The sequence below is a fragment of the Ceratotherium simum genome, chromosome X, assembly GCF_057802395.1.
Source record: "Ceratotherium simum simum isolate JZ-2026a chromosome X, ASM5780239v1, whole genome shotgun sequence".
NCBI classification, from domain to species: domain Eukaryota; kingdom Metazoa; phylum Chordata; class Mammalia; order Perissodactyla; family Rhinocerotidae; genus Ceratotherium; species Ceratotherium simum.
The window spans coordinates 109,638,849-109,657,751 of record NC_141940.1 but is presented as its reverse complement, the minus strand read 5'-3'; the positions used below and the strand labels follow the sequence as shown (position 1 = coordinate 109,657,751).

General features: G+C 37.0%; 1 protein-coding gene across 4 annotated transcripts in view; it reads left to right on the top strand.

The window, feature by feature from the left end:
- ZFX (zinc finger protein X-linked) overlaps positions 1-14,420 on the top strand; it is a 49,530-nt gene extending 35,110 nt beyond the window's left edge. For all 4 annotated transcript variants that reach the window (XM_087427163.1, XM_087427161.1, XM_087427162.1 and 1 more), the window contains exons 4-8: positions 7,914-8,063; positions 8,285-8,428; positions 8,791-8,943; positions 9,474-9,614; positions 10,446-14,420. In XM_087427163.1, the coding sequence (XP_087283289.1) occupies positions 7,914-8,063; positions 8,285-8,428; positions 8,791-8,943; positions 9,474-9,614; positions 10,446-11,629 (1,772 nt within the window). In that variant the 3' untranslated portion in view covers positions 11,630-14,420. The remainder of the gene's footprint in view (positions 1-7,913; positions 8,064-8,284; positions 8,429-8,790; positions 8,944-9,473; positions 9,615-10,445) is intronic.
- Positions 14,421-18,903: the final 4,483 nt, after the last annotated feature.

Below are 18,903 nucleotides of genomic sequence, written 5' to 3'. Positions count from 1 at the left end.
ATTAAAGGAGGTCAGATTATAACCAGTTCTTTGAAATCTTTTATAGGCTATATAATAAAAATAAGATGGAATTTTAACTCCAGAAAAGAGGGTTCCTGAGGAGGAAGGTAAGAGAGCGAGGTCTAAAAGTGAATTTTTAAGTGTATTTGTCTGCTAGAACATTTGCTGTGTTGGCAGAATGCTTCTTGCAAGTTACTTAGTCTTTTAGGTGCTCTGGTTTCACATCTGTAGAGTGGAAATAAAACACTTAAGTTGTGGGATTGTTGTTGATTTCATGAAATATAGGGAAACCACGTACCACAGTGTCTGGAACATAACAATCGCTCATGAGCCCAGGTGTCCTTTTAGGAGGAACTACCTATCCATTGTATCTTCGCTGTTAAATAGCCACTCACCCTCACAGGAACCCTTAGGATGTTACTACTTATCAAGTTTTTATTCTATAGTTTTTCTTTTGATTGGATTTTGGGTTTAGAGGTTAAAAAAAAAATTTGAAGTGATTAGGTGGTAAGACTGTTGGACTTGTCAGAGTAGGTTAGAACAGGCTCTTGGTTCAGAGAACTGAATTCTGTCTTTGACAGCGGTACTGAGGTATGGTCTTATGAAAAGGACTGGTTTCCCTCCTTGACATCAGTTCTAACATTCACACCTGGGAGTCTTGTTAAACCTTTAGAAAAGATTTGCATATTCAGACTGTCTCTTGAGGTAACTTATTTAGGAAGTAAAATCATCTTTATTTTTCTTTCAAATTAATCTGTTTCAAGATCTGTCAGGTAGCTTCTGGTTCTGGGAAGACTGGGATTTAGGGACTGAATCCATGTCCTCCTTTTGGGTACTAGTTATAGGTGTATAGATTTCAAGCTTAATTAGACTTTGTCTTTGAGACTGATTCTGTCCTCATAGTGTGAGTTTTCCCTTCTTAATTGTTTATGCCTTCTAAGAAATATATCCTCAAGTTCGACTTACTTCTCTGTCCAATTAGGTTTTTCTTTGAGTCCTCCTTTTCCCAGTGACTCCTCTCTTCCTGTCTTTCTGATCCATTCTGAAGTAGTTGCTTTATAGGCTTACTATAATACAGAAATTTTTCTGAAATTTTCCTTCTCTCGTTTCCTGAGATTAATCCACTGTTTTCTGGATCCCCATGCCACCTTCTTTCTTAATTTACTCCCTTATTTTACTGGGCCACATATTGAAATAACTTCCTAAGGAGTATAGATTTGTATACTAAAAATATTTTTATTCTACCCTCAAACTTGATTGGTAATTTGGTTAGCTACAGAATTGTAGGTTGAAATGAATTTTCCCTGAGAATTTGTGTTGGCATGTTTTATTATCATCCAGCGATCAGTGTTACAGTTTAGGAGCCTAATGCCATTTGGATTCTCATTCCTTTGTAGGTGTTTCTTTTGAAAGCTTTAAAGATGTCTTTATCTCTACTGGTCTGAAATATCATAGGGTTGCACTTAGTTAGGTGTGGGTCTTTTTTCATGTGTTGTGTTTTCATGCGGTGAACCCTTTGAACCTGGAGATTCATATTCTTCAGCTCTCTGAATTTTATTTAATATATTTCAAGAAGAATTTCTGAAAGAAACAGAGCAAGACTTTATTCCAATAGTTGTCTAAACCTGTGTGTTCCAATGTGGTAGTCATTAGCCACATATGGCTAATTAAATTTAAGTTTAAATGAATTAAAAGTAAATAAAATTTATATAGTTCCTAAGTTACACCAACCACATTTCAAGTGCTCAATAGTCACATGTGGCTAGTGCAGATATAGAACATTTCTGTCATCACAGAAAGTTCTGTTGGTTAGCATTGGCCTATAGGCTCAGTGAAATTGCAAACAACATGATCTCTTTTTTTAAAACTCAAAGAAGAGATACAGAGGTTCAAAGAATATATTACAAGGCAATAGAGGCAAATAGAAAGTAAACTGACAGAATTCAGGAAGAAGCTGAAGAGAAGAATAAAAATATGATCAAGATAAAAGCCACCATAGAAGCAACTATAAGAATAAATACGCCTCAGTATATAACCAGGGGCAGAGGGACTGGGCTTTAGGAAATGACAAAAATGAAATAATAAAAAAAAATAAAGATACAAAAATGATTATGGAGAAGATGGATAGATATGGGAGACAGATAAAGGAGATAAACACACATAAGTGAAATTCCAGAAGAAGGGAACAATCAACGAACTAGAAAAATATTTATAATAGAAGAAATTTTTGTGAAATAAAGATTGAACCTTTCTTGTTTCAAGAAATTGACAGAATGATAAAACCACCAAGTTATAATCATAGTGGTGTTTAATGAACTTTAAAGATAAAGAATTATAGGGAGATCCACACAGAAATACTCAGTGCTAGAAGATGGTGGAACAATGTCTACAAAGTTCTGAGAAAATGTAACCTAAGAATTTTATACCCAGCTAATTTGTTCCTCAAGTACAGGCTGTGGACTGACATTTTCAAGTGTTAAGGAACTCAGGGACTGTAGCACCTGTAGGCCTTCTTGACAGCCCTGTTTGGTAATGAATCTATCAAACCAAAGGATCAAGCAATAGAAAGAACTTTAGAATGGAGAAACTGTGATAAAAGGATTGGTAGTGAGTATTGAATTCACTTAATATAAAACTAACTATAAAATATTTGGGAAGGAGAGGTGTATAAATGTGTTAATTTCCACATCTTTCATAGTAGGGTGACAGTAGATACTAGCTTTAAAATTGATTCATGTATTATAAGCAAAATATGATTCTTAATGTTTTTGTAATAATTTTTTCTTATCTTTAGAGGATTAAGAACTAATCATAATGACTAAACATTTACTTTAAGATCAGCATTCATATATTTAACAAATGAACATTGTGTGCTTACCTTATGTCAGGCAGTATTGTAGGCACTTGGGAACAAAGTGAACAAAACAAATGACAGTACCTTTCCCTTGTGGAGATTATATTCTAGCAGAGGTACCCAGACATAAATAAGTGATCTAGTATAAGTGATACGTGCTTGGGGGGAAACAAAGAGGGAGTATAAGGAAAATTATGGGTTACAAACATGGTCAGAGTTTGCTGAGAAGATGACGTTTGAGCAGCGGCTTAATTTTGTGATGTCTGATAGACATCAAAGATGTACAAATCTGAGTTCAGGAAACAGGACTAGAATGGAGATGCAAAACTGAGAGTTGGCGTATAGATGAAATGTAAGCTGTAATACAGAGTGAGATCACCAAAGGAGTGATTGTAGATAAACCCAGACCAAGGACTAAGCCCGGGGGTTTGCAACATTAAGAGATAGGAGGAGACTCCTCCAAAGGACTAGGGAGGCATGGCCAGTGAGGGAGGAGGAAACGAAGAGCTTGGGTCCTGGAAGCCAAGTGAGGAAAGTGAATCACAGAGGAGAGTGCTGCTCCAGGGTAAGTCAAATGAGTGCTGAGAATGGGTGACCTTGATGAACAGTTTGGTGAAGTCATGGGCCTGATTGAAGTGAGTTTAGAGGATATGGAATGACAAGAATTGGAGAAATGGAGGTGGTGGAGAAATGGGATCGAGAGTTTTTGTTTTAAAGGGAGACAAAGAATAGTTTCTTTGCTGATGAAAATGATCCAGTAGAGGGTGTAGGAGGAGAAGGGGGAGAGGTGCTGGAGCAATAAAGAGGGGGCAGGCTTTAGCTAGGAACACAGAGGGTTTGTGGTAACAGGCCAGGTTTAGTTGCAGGTAGGTGAGTAGGTGTGGTAGTCAGTGGATCTTCTCTCTTCTGATTGTTTCATTTGTTCTCAGTGAAGTAAGAAGTAAGATCGTCAACTGAGATTGAGGATGGGGAGGTGATATTAGAGATTTGAGGAGAGAGGAGAATGTGGAAAACAGGAGAGGGGGAAAGTAGCAGAAAAGGTCCACTTCAGGTTCAGAGTCATGAATTTAAAGTGAAACCATCAGCAGGGGTGAGTGTGTGTGTTTTCAACCAGATTTAGCTGTATAGGTGCTGGTACAGAAGCAAAGCGGAAAATTGTATTTAAGCTAAGTTTGTGGGTCCGCCAAGCTAGTATGATGAAATGAAAAGGGGTAGGGCAAGGGATTGGAGAGCAAGGGAATGGGTTTGACTCTGGAGTTCAAGTTGTTTTTTTGTTGAGTTCAAGTATATTCTAATGTAATAATTTTTGTTTAAAAATAGCATGTTATAATATCCAATTTTCATTTAAAAAATCTCTGTTCATTCTTTCTTCCATCATTTTATTTATAAATATGCATAGAGAAATGTCTGAATGTTCTATATTCAGAGAAATATCTGTATATTCTGAGAAATGTCTGTAAATGTCTAAATATTCTGAGAAGTGTCTAAATTCTATTGATAGTTCGACGTGGTGGGATTTTGAGCACATTTTATTTTCTTTATACTTTTAAAATACTTTTCTTAAATAATCTGTATAATTTCTACAACAAGTAAAATATATATATATATATTTAAAGCAAAGTTGAAGAAGCATAAAAGTATGGAAATAAAAACATTGTTTAAGTTCAGGGCACATGGGATAGTGTGGGAGCTGCTGGGGGAGACAAGACTGAAGGCAGAAGGCAGTTCGGTCAGAGGTTGGTTGCTATACTGTGCAATTTGTATTTTACTTTGTAGGAAATGGGGCACCATTCTGTGCTAGAGAGTAAGGTGACTGGATATTTGTTTTAGGAAGGCTGACTGAGGGCGGTGTCTAGGGGTGTTTGGTGGGAAACCTGGGGAGAGAGAGATCAAATGGTAAAGATGTCTCTTTTTATGATGTTAATTTAGACAAATTGAATTACACTGCAATCCAATACCATGTATTTTCCTATCTTGGCAAAAATTATAATGAAATTTGTTTAGAAACTTAAAGACGTGAGAATAACAAAACAATGTTACTTATTTCATAAGGTTGTTGTGAGGAGTAAATGGCACATTTTAAGGGCTTAGCATCATGCTTGGCACGTGGTATGTAGTCAGTAAATGTTGGTTGTTATCATTATCTATCACGACTACCATCATTCCTTATTATATGGATTCTCCATGAAATGTTCTCCATATCAGCTTAGTTTTGCTGATTTTTAATTAGATCAACATTCCTTTAACAGACAGTTGAAGTGGTGCCTCCCCTCCCTGCCCCCGGTAATTTTTCTTTTCCAGAAACTACTGGGCTTTCCGAAATCATAATGAACTATATTTTTCGACACCGTAGTATCTATTAGCATTGCAAATAACCATCCCCTGATTTTCAGTCTTCAGGGGATTTTACTGAAGCTCCCTTGAAGCAGGATCAAGTATGCCTATATTTTGCTATTACTAATGAGATCGTTGATAAGTCAAATTTTCCTTCAGTTTTGAAGTTTAAAATGCTGGATGAGATGTAAAGATTATTATTATATATGGCCTGAGGAAACTGTGATGGCAATTTTATCTTAAAAAACCCAATAAACTGGGAAGGAGATTTACTAACATAATGATGGGATCTCTGGTTGGTGGAACTATTAGTGATTTTTTTTTTAATACTAAATTTTATACAGTGAACATACATTTCTTAAAAAATCAGAAGATAAAAATAAAGGCCTGGGTTCTAAAGACAGGCACCTCCTCACTCTCTCTCTCCCGCCCCTCACTAGTTCACTGACTTTGGGCAAGCCACATACCATCTCAGAGCCTTTCTTTCTTTATCTGTAAAAAGTGAGAATCAAATGAAATAAAAGTACATAGAAATGGTAAGGAAATTGCAAAATACCATGGAAATGGTAGTTATTATTAGAAGTAGTCTTGATTTCCAGAAATTATGCTCTTCTATTTTGGAGAGGCCTTATTCTAAAGCTCGAGTTCTTCATTACTACATCAGAAAAAGACACTTATGCAGAAATCATACATATGATGACTCAGTTTTATTGAAGCCTTCTTTGTTTTTAGAAATTCATTTTTAATGGTAGCTTTAAAATCACAGTGAAATTTTAAGTACTTAACGGGACCATCAAAGTGTTTTTTTTTTTTTTTTAAATCACTTCTGTAATATTTCATATTCGGACTAATTTCATAGGTTGAGTTAGTGGGGCACATTCTCAAGGTGAAAATCTGAAGGTGAATTCTACTTTTGTCTAACAGTGGAATAGCTTTGCTCGGCTCAGGTAAGCCTGTATATTTGAAATGTGTTTCCCCACACATTTATGAAAGCAAATAGAAAGATCTTTTACTCCAAGTGACAGGTAAATATATGACATTTTGCAGGCTCCAAAATTATTAGATTTTCTAGTCATCAAAGGTTTTATCTTATGAGTACTGACATACTAACGTATGCAAAAACAGCTACCCTGATCTTGTTCTTTGTAAACACAAGGACATTTGATTTTCCAGTACCTGATAGAATCAGTTTTGACAAACCTTGCCAAAAGAGGCCAGGCTTCATCAACAATATCAAACTGTTCAGAGATGAGTTCTCTGAAGATGTAACAGATTTATTCAGGACTCTCCTGCTAGTTTGGTGAGATCTTCATCCTTCTAATACTACCTCGGTTTGAAATTCCAAAGCCATCTTAAAGAAAATAAGATTGGCTCAGTCAGCTGGGTATGTCATAAAAATATTTAGTTTTGAAAAAGTATAGGTATACATCAGGCCAGAAATAAGGATATAATGCTGATTCTTTCCCCCTACAAACCATTTTTATAAAGCATAGTCAAGATACTTGAATTTGGGTAGTTATGTTCAGAGTTCAGGAAACCTCTTTTTTTTTTTTAAGTTGCAGAGAGTTTAACCAGCTAGTCTCTTTGAACTTTCATCATTGTTAAGCTTGTCCTGTTTCAGCTGATTTATTTTTTTAGCTTCTCAAGCTCTTAACCCAGTCTGCCATTCTCTCACTGGTAACCAAAGCCCTTGCCTCCTATTTCATATCCGTGGTTGGGGCCACCAGCCATGAACCCCTCCAACTCTCTGCATTACAACCTTCCCCCATTCCCTAAACACGACGTAGCTATATTCTCATCCATGGTTACCTCCTCAAGTCTCAGAAGGATAGTGTATTTCTCCTCCTATTTAAGGAAAATTCTTTCATCTTTGCACCTAGTTTCAGCTTCTCCCTTTTCCTCTGACATCTTGATGCAGAAATTTCACCATGTTCTCTGGCTTCAGCCTTTCACTTTCTATTATATATTCTCTCACAGACTGAGCTTGTGTGAGTATTTTTTATCAATTAAAGAGAAAAGTCCTTGACCCTGCAACTCATTCTAGTTGCTGCCCCTTTGTTCTCCATCTTAAAATTAGACTTCTTGAAGAAATGCACACCTTCCATTACATCCTCAATGCACCTTAATCTGACATCATACAGCCTTCACTACACTGCTTTTCCCTGGGAACATCAGTGACTTCCGGGTTACTACAGTCAGTGCAGACGTTCCTCCTGGACTCGTGTGCATGCTGCATTATTGCCAGCATGGTGTAGCAAAAATGATGATCTGACCTTGTCACTGCTCTGCTTGAAAGTCTCCCAGCACCTACAACAGAGGTTCTCAAAACTCTGATCAGGATCCTTGGGGCAAGGTACCTCTAAATCTGTATTGTCAGGCTCCAACCCTGCAGATTCTGATTCTGTAGAACCTGCTGGGTTGGGTCCTGTGTTTTTAGGTTCCCTAAGAGATTTTGACACCTGATCAGATTGAGAAACCTCCAGCCTATCAGGATCAAGTCTGAGCCCCTCTGCCTGGTTGCACAAGGCCCTCCGTGACCTAGCTTTCGCCTAGCAGTCAGCCATATTTCCCACCATACCATGTGTGTCTACTTGTCTAGGTAACATCATCCAATTTTATGTCAATCAAGTTAGAGATTATATTTGTCAAAAGGACTTTTGAAAACGGTAACATTTTATTTAAGTATCGGCTATTATTATTTGTAATATGTTTCCTGCCATTTTAGTGGATGATGCTGGTAAAATAGAACACGACGGTTCCTCTGGAATGACCATGGATGCAGAGTCAGAAATCGATCCTTGTAAAGTAGATGGCACTTGCCCTGAAGTCATCAAGGTGTACATTTTTAAAGCTGACCCTGGAGAGGATGACTTAGGTAAGAGGAAACCTTCAGCATTGTTATACATCCTGATCCAAGCACTTCAACCTGATTACTTTTGGGTGGTTTAGATTGACAACATTTGAAATCTTTTCTGAAGATAACTTTTAAGCAAAGATTCCAATGTAGCAATGGAAAAGTATGTAAGATGTAGTAAGTGAAACAGGTGGAAATGAAATTTTTACATAAATTCTTGGAGCTATCTTCTTCTCTGATAGGTGGCACCGTAGACATTGTGGAGAGTGAGCCTGAGAATGATCATGGAGTTGAACTACTTGATCAGAACAGCAGTATTCGTGTGCCAAGGGAAAAGATGGTTTATATGACTGTCAACGACTCTCAGCAAGAAGATGAAGATTTAAGTAAGTAGGTGGCCTTTTTGTGGGAGAAAATTTGATGTTCGTGTAGCTTTTTTTTTTTTAATATGGCCAATATGTAAAGGAAACAAGTAGCTTTATTGTAGAGCTTATCATGCCATATAACAAGGGAAACATCAGTGACTCATTATGTCTGCTTAGAATGTTGCTTTAAAAACAAATTATGGTGAAAGCCAAGAAATGATTCAGTCAACAAATATTTATTGAATGCTTACTACATGAAAGCTATGTTCTAGGCATATAACATTTGAGCCTTCTTTCTACTTGTTAACTGAATTCAAATGAAAGTATCTTTTCTGTGATCTCTGTAAACCTAGTCACAACAATTTATATAATCTTCTACTTAGATGTTGCTGAGATTGCTGATGAAGTTTATATGGAAGTGATTGTAGGAGAGGAGGATGCTGCAGCAGCAGCGGCAGCAGCTGCCGTGCATGAACAGCAAATCGATGACAGTGAAATCAAAACCTTCATGCCAATAGCATGGGCAGCAGCTTACGGTAAGTCACATAGCGACTCTTAGGATTGAGATGGTTCTTAAACATGAATTCATGATTGAAAAACGGTTTCTGTGGTCTTAGGTTTGAGAATTCTGAAATACCACTACCCTGTAAGGGTTACTTGATTTGAACAAGAGTAGAGGAAGATTATAAAGGCTACTTTTTGTCTTTATTTTTAACAGGAATTTCCTTCATGTGTATATTACTTAGAAGGAAGTACTGCAAGAAGTACACAGGCTTTCAAGCTGAAACTTTTCATCTTGATTATGTCTGGCCAATGACTTTACAATTTTGGGAGACAACAAGGGAGTCCATGGGGCAAAATGCTGACATGTTTTTTAGATTTGGAAGCTAGGCATTTCCTACGGTCTTGCTATAGTAAATGTCATAAAACCCATTACCTAGAATGGGGAATTTCTGTCATTCATGAGTATCATGGCTTACTTTTCATTGTTATAGTTAGTAAACAATCCCTAATTCTTTATAATTTATAATACTGTATAATTTTGTTTTTTAATACGCATTGTTAGGTAATAATTCTGATGGAATTGAAAACCGGAATGGCACTGCAAGTGCCCTCTTGCACATAGATGAGTCTGCTGGGCTCGGCAGGCTGGCTAAACAAAAACCAAAGAAAAGGAGAAGACCTGATTCCAGGCAGTACCAAACAGGTGAGGGCGCACGAGTCCACAGCGCAGCGTGCTTTGCGAGCTCTCAGATGAAACTCTAGTATGTATCCGCAGAGGTGTTGTGATGACATTTTAGCTGCTAGACCACGTGTAACTTTCGTGTATTGAATTTGAAAATATAATTTTAAGAATTCAGTGATATTCATGAATGATTTCCTTGGATAAAAAGTAACAGGAAATGGATCAAACATGGATGAAAAAATTCAAAATTTAGGTTATTTTACGTGGAAATGAAAAGAAATCCCTCAAATATGTTGCAGTGTTAACTTTTTAAAACTAAATTAATATATTTAAGAATCTGATTATGTCAGCATAAAGCAGGCATAATTTACAGAGCAGCAGGACAAGTACTTCAGTTCATGTGACATATTCCTGTCTATTCTTGTATGCCGATTTACATATTAAAATTTAAGCTTTACTATAAGTTGACATAAATTATGTTTTTTAGAATAACCAAAGCAGAAATTGTGATTACAAAACTTTATTTTTATGAATAATTTCCCACCGATTTCTAAATTGGTATAGCTTCAATTACTAGTTGATAGAAGTTACATATTTATTCATTTATTTTTTTAAACTGGAGGGAGTGAGATTGGTGCAGTCATACTGAATGAAGTTTCCAGACCAGGTTCTCTTTATGATGAGGTTGCGCTCTCTCTTATGTTGAAAAATGGTAAAAAGAATATTAAGTAGCAAATAGCCTAACTTAGGAGTACTTGTCCAATAATGTTCAGAACACACACTTTAAATGCTTGAAGAAACCAAAACAGAACTTGATTTGATCACTCATGCTCCTTTCCTTTCCTTTCTTAGCAATAATTATTGGCCCTGATGGACATCCCTTGACTGTCTATCCTTGCATGATTTGTGGGAAAAAGTTTAAATCGAGAGGTTTTTTGAAAAGGCACATGAAAAACCATCCTGAACACCTTACCAAGAAGAAGTACCGGTGTACTGACTGTGATTACACTACCAACAAGAAGATAAGTTTACACAACCACCTGGAGAGCCACAAGCTGACCAGCAAGGCAGAGAAGGCCATTGAGTGTGATGAGTGTGGGAAGCATTTCTCTCATGCTGGGGCTTTGTTTACTCACAAAATGGTGCATAAGGAAAAAGGAGCCAACAAAATGCACAAGTGTAAATTCTGTGAATATGAGACAGCTGAACAAGGGTTGTTGAATCGCCACCTTTTGGCGGTCCACAGCAAGAACTTTCCTCATATTTGCGTGGAGTGCGGTAAAGGTTTTCGGCACCCGTCAGAGCTCAAAAAGCACATGCGAATCCATACTGGGGAGAAGCCGTACCAATGCCAGTACTGCGAATATAGGTCTGCAGACTCTTCTAACTTGAAAACGCATGTAAAAACTAAGCATAGTAAAGAGATGCCATTCAAGTGTGACATCTGTCTTCTGACTTTCTCAGATACCAAAGAGGTGCAGCAACATGCTCTTATCCACCAAGAAAGCAAAACACACCAGTGTTTGCATTGCGACCACAAGAGTTCGAACTCAAGCGATTTGAAACGACACATAATTTCAGTTCACACAAAGGACTACCCCCATAAGTGTGACATGTGTGATAAAGGCTTTCATAGGCCTTCAGAACTCAAGAAACACGTGGCTGCCCACAAGGGTAAAAAAATGCACCAGTGTAGACATTGTGACTTTAAGATTGCAGATCCATTTGTTCTAAGTCGCCATATTCTCTCAGTTCACACAAAAGATCTTCCATTTAGGTGTAAGAGATGTAGAAAGGGATTTAGGCAACAGAATGAGCTTAAAAAGCATATGAAGACACACAGTGGCCGGAAAGTGTATCAGTGTGAGTACTGTGAGTATAGCACTACAGATGCCTCAGGCTTTAAACGGCATGTCATTTCCATTCATACGAAAGACTATCCTCACCGTTGTGAGTACTGCAAGAAAGGGTTCCGAAGACCTTCAGAAAAGAACCAGCACATAATGCGACATCATAAAGAAGTTGGCCTGCCCTAACAGTACTTCTGCAGACGTTTGTAGAGATGTTGGCCTTGAAGCAGAAAATTCATTTTAAAGCCAATCAGTCTCGTTCACATACAATACTGTATATTGATTTATGCTGTGTACAAATAGAATTATTGCTTCTAGTTGACTTTTTTTTTACATTTTGTTCAATAGTGTGTTCTGAATTCTATTCAGTTTGTTTAATAAATGGGGAAAAGCAGCAACAAGCGAGTTGCTTTTAATAAAGTAATCCCTGATTCTATACTGAATTTTTCTATCTTAGAAGTTTTATATTTATTTAAATATTTACCTTGCTTACCTTGATGGTACTCTTCTAAGACCATTTAACTTAAAGTTAAGGTAACTTTAGATTGGTAACTCTGAAAGTATTCATGTTGACTCTTTTTTTTTTCCCATAAATTTCTCACAATAAAATTGTCAGAGACATCTACTAACATAAATGGGAGATTTTACGGTCAGATCTAATTAATCTAACACGAAAGTCATTTTCTTGTCTTGCTTATATTTTCAGACCACATGACAATGACAGTTTCCATTTGAGCTTTTGCACCCCTGGCATCACTGAGTCAAGAGCAGTGGCTGGGTTCGTGTTTACTTTTCATTTTGTTTATCAGACAAAATACACTTATTTGGGGGCTTTCTTTGGAGTATTTACATCTTTTGTCAGCATAGCAAACTTTTAGAAAACTTTATTGAAAAATTTTGCTTGATCCTCTTGTATTTTGATCATTCTGTCTGTGCTGCCTTGTCTTGGAATGGTTGTGTGCTACAAATGAGACTTATTGAGGACTGCATTTTGAAATCTCCTAGAGGTTATTCATGGCGTAGGATCTTTTGCAACTTTATATATGTAAATGTACCCTGAATTATATATATGCACATATATATAACATGTATCTGTGTGTATTGCTTACTTACATATTTATACACACAACCCCAAGTAGTAGTTGTTTAAAATCTATAATGAAAAGTATTAAATTTACAATAACATGAAAGATGCAGGGATGCATGAGAGAGCATTTTGTATATCATGCTCTTCAGAGAGACTACTCAGGTGAAGAATTAGAAGGAAAATAAGGACACTAGTATTTTTAAAGAATAAAGGTATTTTCTTTTAAATATCTTTGGTAATTGAAAAATAGAAGTTAAGATGTTTCTAGATAGAATGTTTTCATACAACTTCAGCTCCATGCCTTTATATTTTTCTGAAAAGCTAATGAGTATCCAGACATAACTCCCTCAGTTCTCTCTGAGAAGCCCATGAGGGAATTCTTTGTCACCAAGTGAGGAGGACTAAGGAAGCGATGGCTTCATGTACCAGAGAATGTGTGCTGATTATGACACACTTGGCAAGTTCAGCCTGCTCTGCTATTTCTTAGTTACAGTTAGCAAACTTTAAAAAACACTCAAGTTGGCTTTGATTAGAAGATAAAGGTGTGTTTTAAGTGCATGAGGAAAATCTGAGGCCTTATTTGGAATATCATCAAGTCTTTCACAGTTTTGTTTTTCTTTGAGAGTTGACATTTTTTAACAAATAGTTCTGAATCAGGGTCATAAATTCATAAAATGAACTCTTGTTAAGTAGAATTTGTTTATGTTAAGATGAATCTTGGAGAATAGAAAACAGTTTTGGGGTCCCTTAAATTGGCTGTTGGCACATGAGTATCTGGCACGTCGTGGGAGATTTGGGAGTTTTCTTCCCACTTGTTAGCTGCCTTACCACTTCATTATGGAACTCTTATCTTCATACAGTTAGGTTTTTACCTTTCATTCTTTTTGCCATCAATACTTATATTCAAAAGTAGGGTTAGAGATCTAAATATTTGGTGTTTGGCAAGCCTCTAAAGTGCTAGATTGATTTAGTCCAGTTCTAAATCAAGTGCTTTAGGCTGGTATGGGCTCCAGCCTGAATGCCAGTCAAAGCCAAGACATAGACTTATCCCAGTGGGAACATGCCCCCATAACATGCCCTTTTTTTTAAAGTAACTTACAATTATGTGATTCATTGCCCTGCAGTGCTATTCTTGAAAGCTCTGTCTGTTTTTTTGTGAGAACCTTTAAAAATCTCCCTTTTTATTTTTCCTAGAAATAATGTAAAACACTTAAATGGAAGTGGAAATTTATTAATTTTAAAACGTCTTGTAAAGTTAATACAGAAAATATGAATAATTGGTCATTTATATTTTTTTAAATAAACTGAAAGATAAAGAACACAACACTTTACACACTTTATATTTCTCTTACATAGTCTGGAATCATACACAGTTCTTTTCTTTTTAAAGCACAATATTGAAACCTTTAAAAGGTATTTAAGGGTTTGGTCAAGTGAATATGATAAAATGTATTTGTCTGTATAAAGAGAAAATGAAATTGTAGTCACTGTTATGTACTGACATTAGTTACAACCTAGTTTTAATTCTTAAAACAATTTTGATTAGCAAAGCTAAAAAAAATGGATGTTTCAGTTAAATGTTTTAAAGAGGTACAGATTTTTACAAGGACATAATATAAGTTATTGTTCTGTAGAAATATCCTATTAAATATTGTATGTCCCTCCCTCTGTACACTTTGTAAAAAAAGTAAAATACATAAAAAGAAAATCATATAGGGATGTGTGACATTATTGTAATTGTGTACTTGAGAATAATGTGCAAAAATAAAAATCAGAATATTTTCCTGTCAATGAATGTTTAGTCTATTTGATACCAGTACTAAGTTAATGCTTTTTCTTAAGAAAAAAAATGTACAGTTTTTGTAAACCTAATAAACATCAAAAGCAGTGTATTATTTTATTTCCCCATTTCTTAATTCCTTTTATGCAGCAATGGAATGCAAAATGCTTGATTGCTTTGAATTTTGTGACTTGGATGCAAATACTGATAATATTTCAGCCCTGCGAATTTGCAAGTAATATTTCAGAGAAGTTAAGAGGTGATTGGTGAGTCCTTTGATGAGCATGTCCTTGAAATTTATTTTTTCTTTTATCTTCATAAAAGATTTGTTTTATTAGCATCTCCAATTCCCCTGAGATAAATTTCCAATGCGTAAAGTGGTTTTTGAGAGCACTTAAAGTTCATATCAGTATCAATCCGCAGCACGTTTAATCAGTGGGGGTTGTCCCCACCTTCGCAGCAGAAGCCCTGCCCTGGAGTTACCCCTTTGTATCCAGTTTGAAGGGCTTGAGCAGATGCTAACGTACTAGAGATGGTCATTGTCATAATGAAAATTGAAAGTTAGGTAAAAGTTATCAGGAGTCCGAATAGCAAGATAGGTTTGAGCCATCTTTGATTTTTAAAGATGAGATCCTGCAGTTATTTAGCTATGTTGGAACAAGGGTTTGCCTGTTTGTTGGAACAGTAAATAATCAACACTTGAGGTAAACCATCAAGAGAACATGGCGAACATCACTGTTGAGAGCCATAAATCAGACAAAACCATAGCATGCTGAAAAACTTAGTTGTAATAGAATGCCTGACAGATAACATCTTACCAGTCTGTGATCCCAGCCAGTCAGATAATGTACTGCTCTGTTCTCTGGGGATGTCAATAATGTCCTTTATTTCTCTATTCTCTATCCTTTATTCTGGGATTCATGTAAGGAAAAGCTTAACCAGTCAAAATCTTAAAGGGGTGATATTTCAGAGCAGTGGTTTTCTTTCAAAGTGTGGTTGGGCAGCAGCGGCAGCATCATGATCACCTGGGACTTTGTTGAAGATGCAAATTCTCAGCCCCGCCCCAGACCCACTGAATTAGGAAACTGGGCGTGGGACCCGGTGATCTGTGCCTTAGCGTGTCCTCCAAGTGATTCTGATGCATGCTCACGTTGGGAAACACTGTTTTAGAGCACTCGAGGAACTTAAAAGATTACTGGTGCAACATTTTGTGTGGTAGACAAGAAAATCATGCACACACACACACACAAAAAACCCCAGAAATAAACAGTGAAGATGAAATGGGACTTGGACAGTTTATACCTTCGATTTACCCCTTTTAAAGTGTGAGTCTGCCAGTCAATAAGTATATCCTTTGGTACCCATGTAAATGGCCTGTACTTCATAATCTTGTATGGCCTCCTCTAGGTTACATTCCTCAAAGGTAAATAGAGTTCAGAGGAAGATTCAGCAAGTAAAAGAGAAGGGCTGAAAAGTGTGTGTGTGTGTGTTTAATTAATTGGCCCAACGTTACTTAAGTAATTCATATCTGAGAAACCATTTTACCACATTCTTAAGCTGTTTAGATAAGGTCAAAATTAAGTTTGCCCGTTTAGATTTTGTTTTATCTTTTGTGTATATATTGTTTGCCATTTTCATAAAATAACTCTTGGGTTTGTTATATATTGTTCCTGTTATTTTTGACATCTTTGCTATTGTTGTAAATAAATTCCTATTTTGTTTTAAGTTACCCTAGTGGAGTGTTGGCTATAGAAAAGGCACACCCGCGCGCGCGCACACACACACATAGAGAAATGAGGAAGCTTAAATCACAGTTAATAAATCCCCAGCACGGTACATGCATGGTATAATGCAACCCCTTGAGTAGTTCCGCACTTCTAGCACTGATGCAGTATCACTATTGCATATAGATATGGCATCTGCACCTACTCGGACTTTAAAATCATTTTCATGACCTCTTGAGATGGAAATTCTTAGTCTACCAAGTTTTAGGTAAAATTCAAGAATTATTTTCCTTTACTTGGTTTTTCCTATTCGCTTGGTCTCTTGTGTTACTTGTATTGCTGGTATTGGTGAACACAAAGGATTTGGCATTGTAATGACCTGCTGATATTATAAAACCTCTAGGATACTTTGCTACAGAAAACCTACTTAGAAATTTTAGGTGGGATTTATTCATGCATGATGTGAATTACCACAGAAATGTCTAAACGCATTGACGAAAATAGAATAACTAGACCCATATTATTTCGCTTTCTGAGAGAGGCTAGTTTCTGCTTTTCCTTCATGCTTGTATTTGGCTTTAAATGCAGAACCCATTTCCTTTGGCCTGAGCTTCTTTGAAATAAGGGGAGGTATTGCAGAGCCATCTGTTGGGGTTTTGGTGGTTCTAATTATACCCATCCTCCTCTCTGGTTTCTAACCACATTGAAAATAGACACAAGAAACCACCAGTTGAGTGTGTGACTTCATCTAGTGAATCTGGATTGGGAGACACAGAGGCCAAATCTACTTCCCCCCAATGCAGGCCTTGACTGATGCAGCCAGTCACTTGAAGGTGTGGCGCCCACTTTACGCTCCGTGAGCTATAGAGTGACTGCTTGGTCTCCTACCACAGAAATGGAGCAAGTGGGAGAGAATGGCCACAGCATCCTCCCTAACCCTCCCAGGCTGGGACTCCAGGAAGACGGAGAAGATTTCCTTAGGCCATCCTCATAAAATAAGGATTAGTCCAATTCTGGGTTGCCCTCCTGCATTAGCTCACTAGCAAAGTGTAAGGTTTTTACCTTTAGCCTTGCATATTCATGTCCGTTTTCCTTTACTCACTTTTACTGCCCCCTCTTAAGGTGGTGGTTGTGACAGACTTCCAATGGTTTGGTCCCTGTTTCTTCCAGGGTGGTATACTTTAATTTTTCTTCAGAAAAAGAACTTTTTTTAAAGAGCAAATTTACTTACTATACAAAGACAGAAACTTTGCAAGTTATTTTTATTGCTTGTTTTCATAACAAAATTTGGAAAAATGATCACCCACGGTGCCACTTGCTTTATTAAAGGCATTGTTCATCTTTGTGCTTTTCCAGTTTTAGTCCATATGCATAAATCTTTTATCCGTCTTGTGACTACAGCATTGATTCTATTCTATGTTCAGCGATTTTCTTTTCAAACATCAAGTACTTCCATATCTATTGGTTGCCTTTAAAACATTTTTAATGCACATTCTTTTTATAGAGAATATGGAAAATTCAGAATGTTACAGAAAAGAAAGTAAAATGCCTTCCCCCCTCAATCCCATTACCCAGAACATTATTATCCTTTTAAAAATGTCTTTACTGAGTTTTAATTTTATTAGATTTTTCAATTGCAAAATACATGTTATTGTAAAAAATGTTGTACAATATAAGTATAAAGACAATGATCTCACCCCCACACTTCCTCCAAGCCAATTTCCTTGAGGTAATCATAGTTAACAGACTGTACGCCTTCCCCCCGTGTTCATACAAACCTGTACAAAGATACATGAAGTGAGCAAGAGGAGACTTGGGGAGACTTCAAATTTTTTGACCAAAATGAGGTTATGCATCTTTGCAAGTCACTTAATATATGATATCCATGCCTCTGGGACAGTAGACTGAGCTCTACCTCATTCTCTCTCTTTTTTTTTTTTTTGTGAGGAAGATCAGCCCTTAGCTAACATCTGTGCTAATCCTCCTCTTTTTGCTGAGGAAGACCGGCTCTGAGCTAACATCTATTGCCAACCCTCCTCCTTTTTATTCCCCAGGGCCATTCCCCAGGGCCCCAGTAGATACTTGTATGTCATAGTTGCACATCCTTCTAGTTGCTGTATGTGGGACGTGGCCTCAGCATGGCCAGACAAGCGGTGCGTCGGAGCGCGCCTGGGATCCGAACCCGGGCTGCCAGTAGCGGAGCGCGTGCACTTAACTGCTAAGCCACAGGGCCGGCCCTACCTCATTCTCTTTAATAGTTAAATAACTTTCCAGAGATTGGACCCACCATCATTTAGTCAACCATTCCCCGTTTTTTGTTTTTTTGGTAACCATTTGAGTTTATTTTTTTTGTGGTTTACATATTCTCTTTTTTTTATTGATGTTTTAATAGTTTATAACACTGTGAAATTTTGGGTTGTACATTTTTGTTTGTCCATCACCATATATATGTCTCCCTTCACCCCTTGTGCCCACCTCCTACCCCCATTGCCCCTGGTAACCAGAATACAGTTTTCTCTGTCCATTCAACCATTCCCCTTTTGATGGACATTTAGGTTGTTTCCAGTTTTCTGCCACTGCAAGAATGCTGGAATAACTATCCTTGTGCATATAATCCTTACATACTTGTGCTTCGATTTCTGTAGGATGGATTCCCCCCAGATGTGATGGCTAAGTGAAAGGATATGTGCTATTTTAAAAATGTGACTAGATATTTGCAAATTATTTTTTGTTAGAGTGTAAACTCCAGGAGTACAGGGATTTTTGTTCATTGCTGTTAACCTACAACAACACGGTGCATAGCAAGTGCTAAAGAAATATTTGTTGGATGTTGAAGTTTTTAGGGTTGTAGCATTTCACACTCCACAGC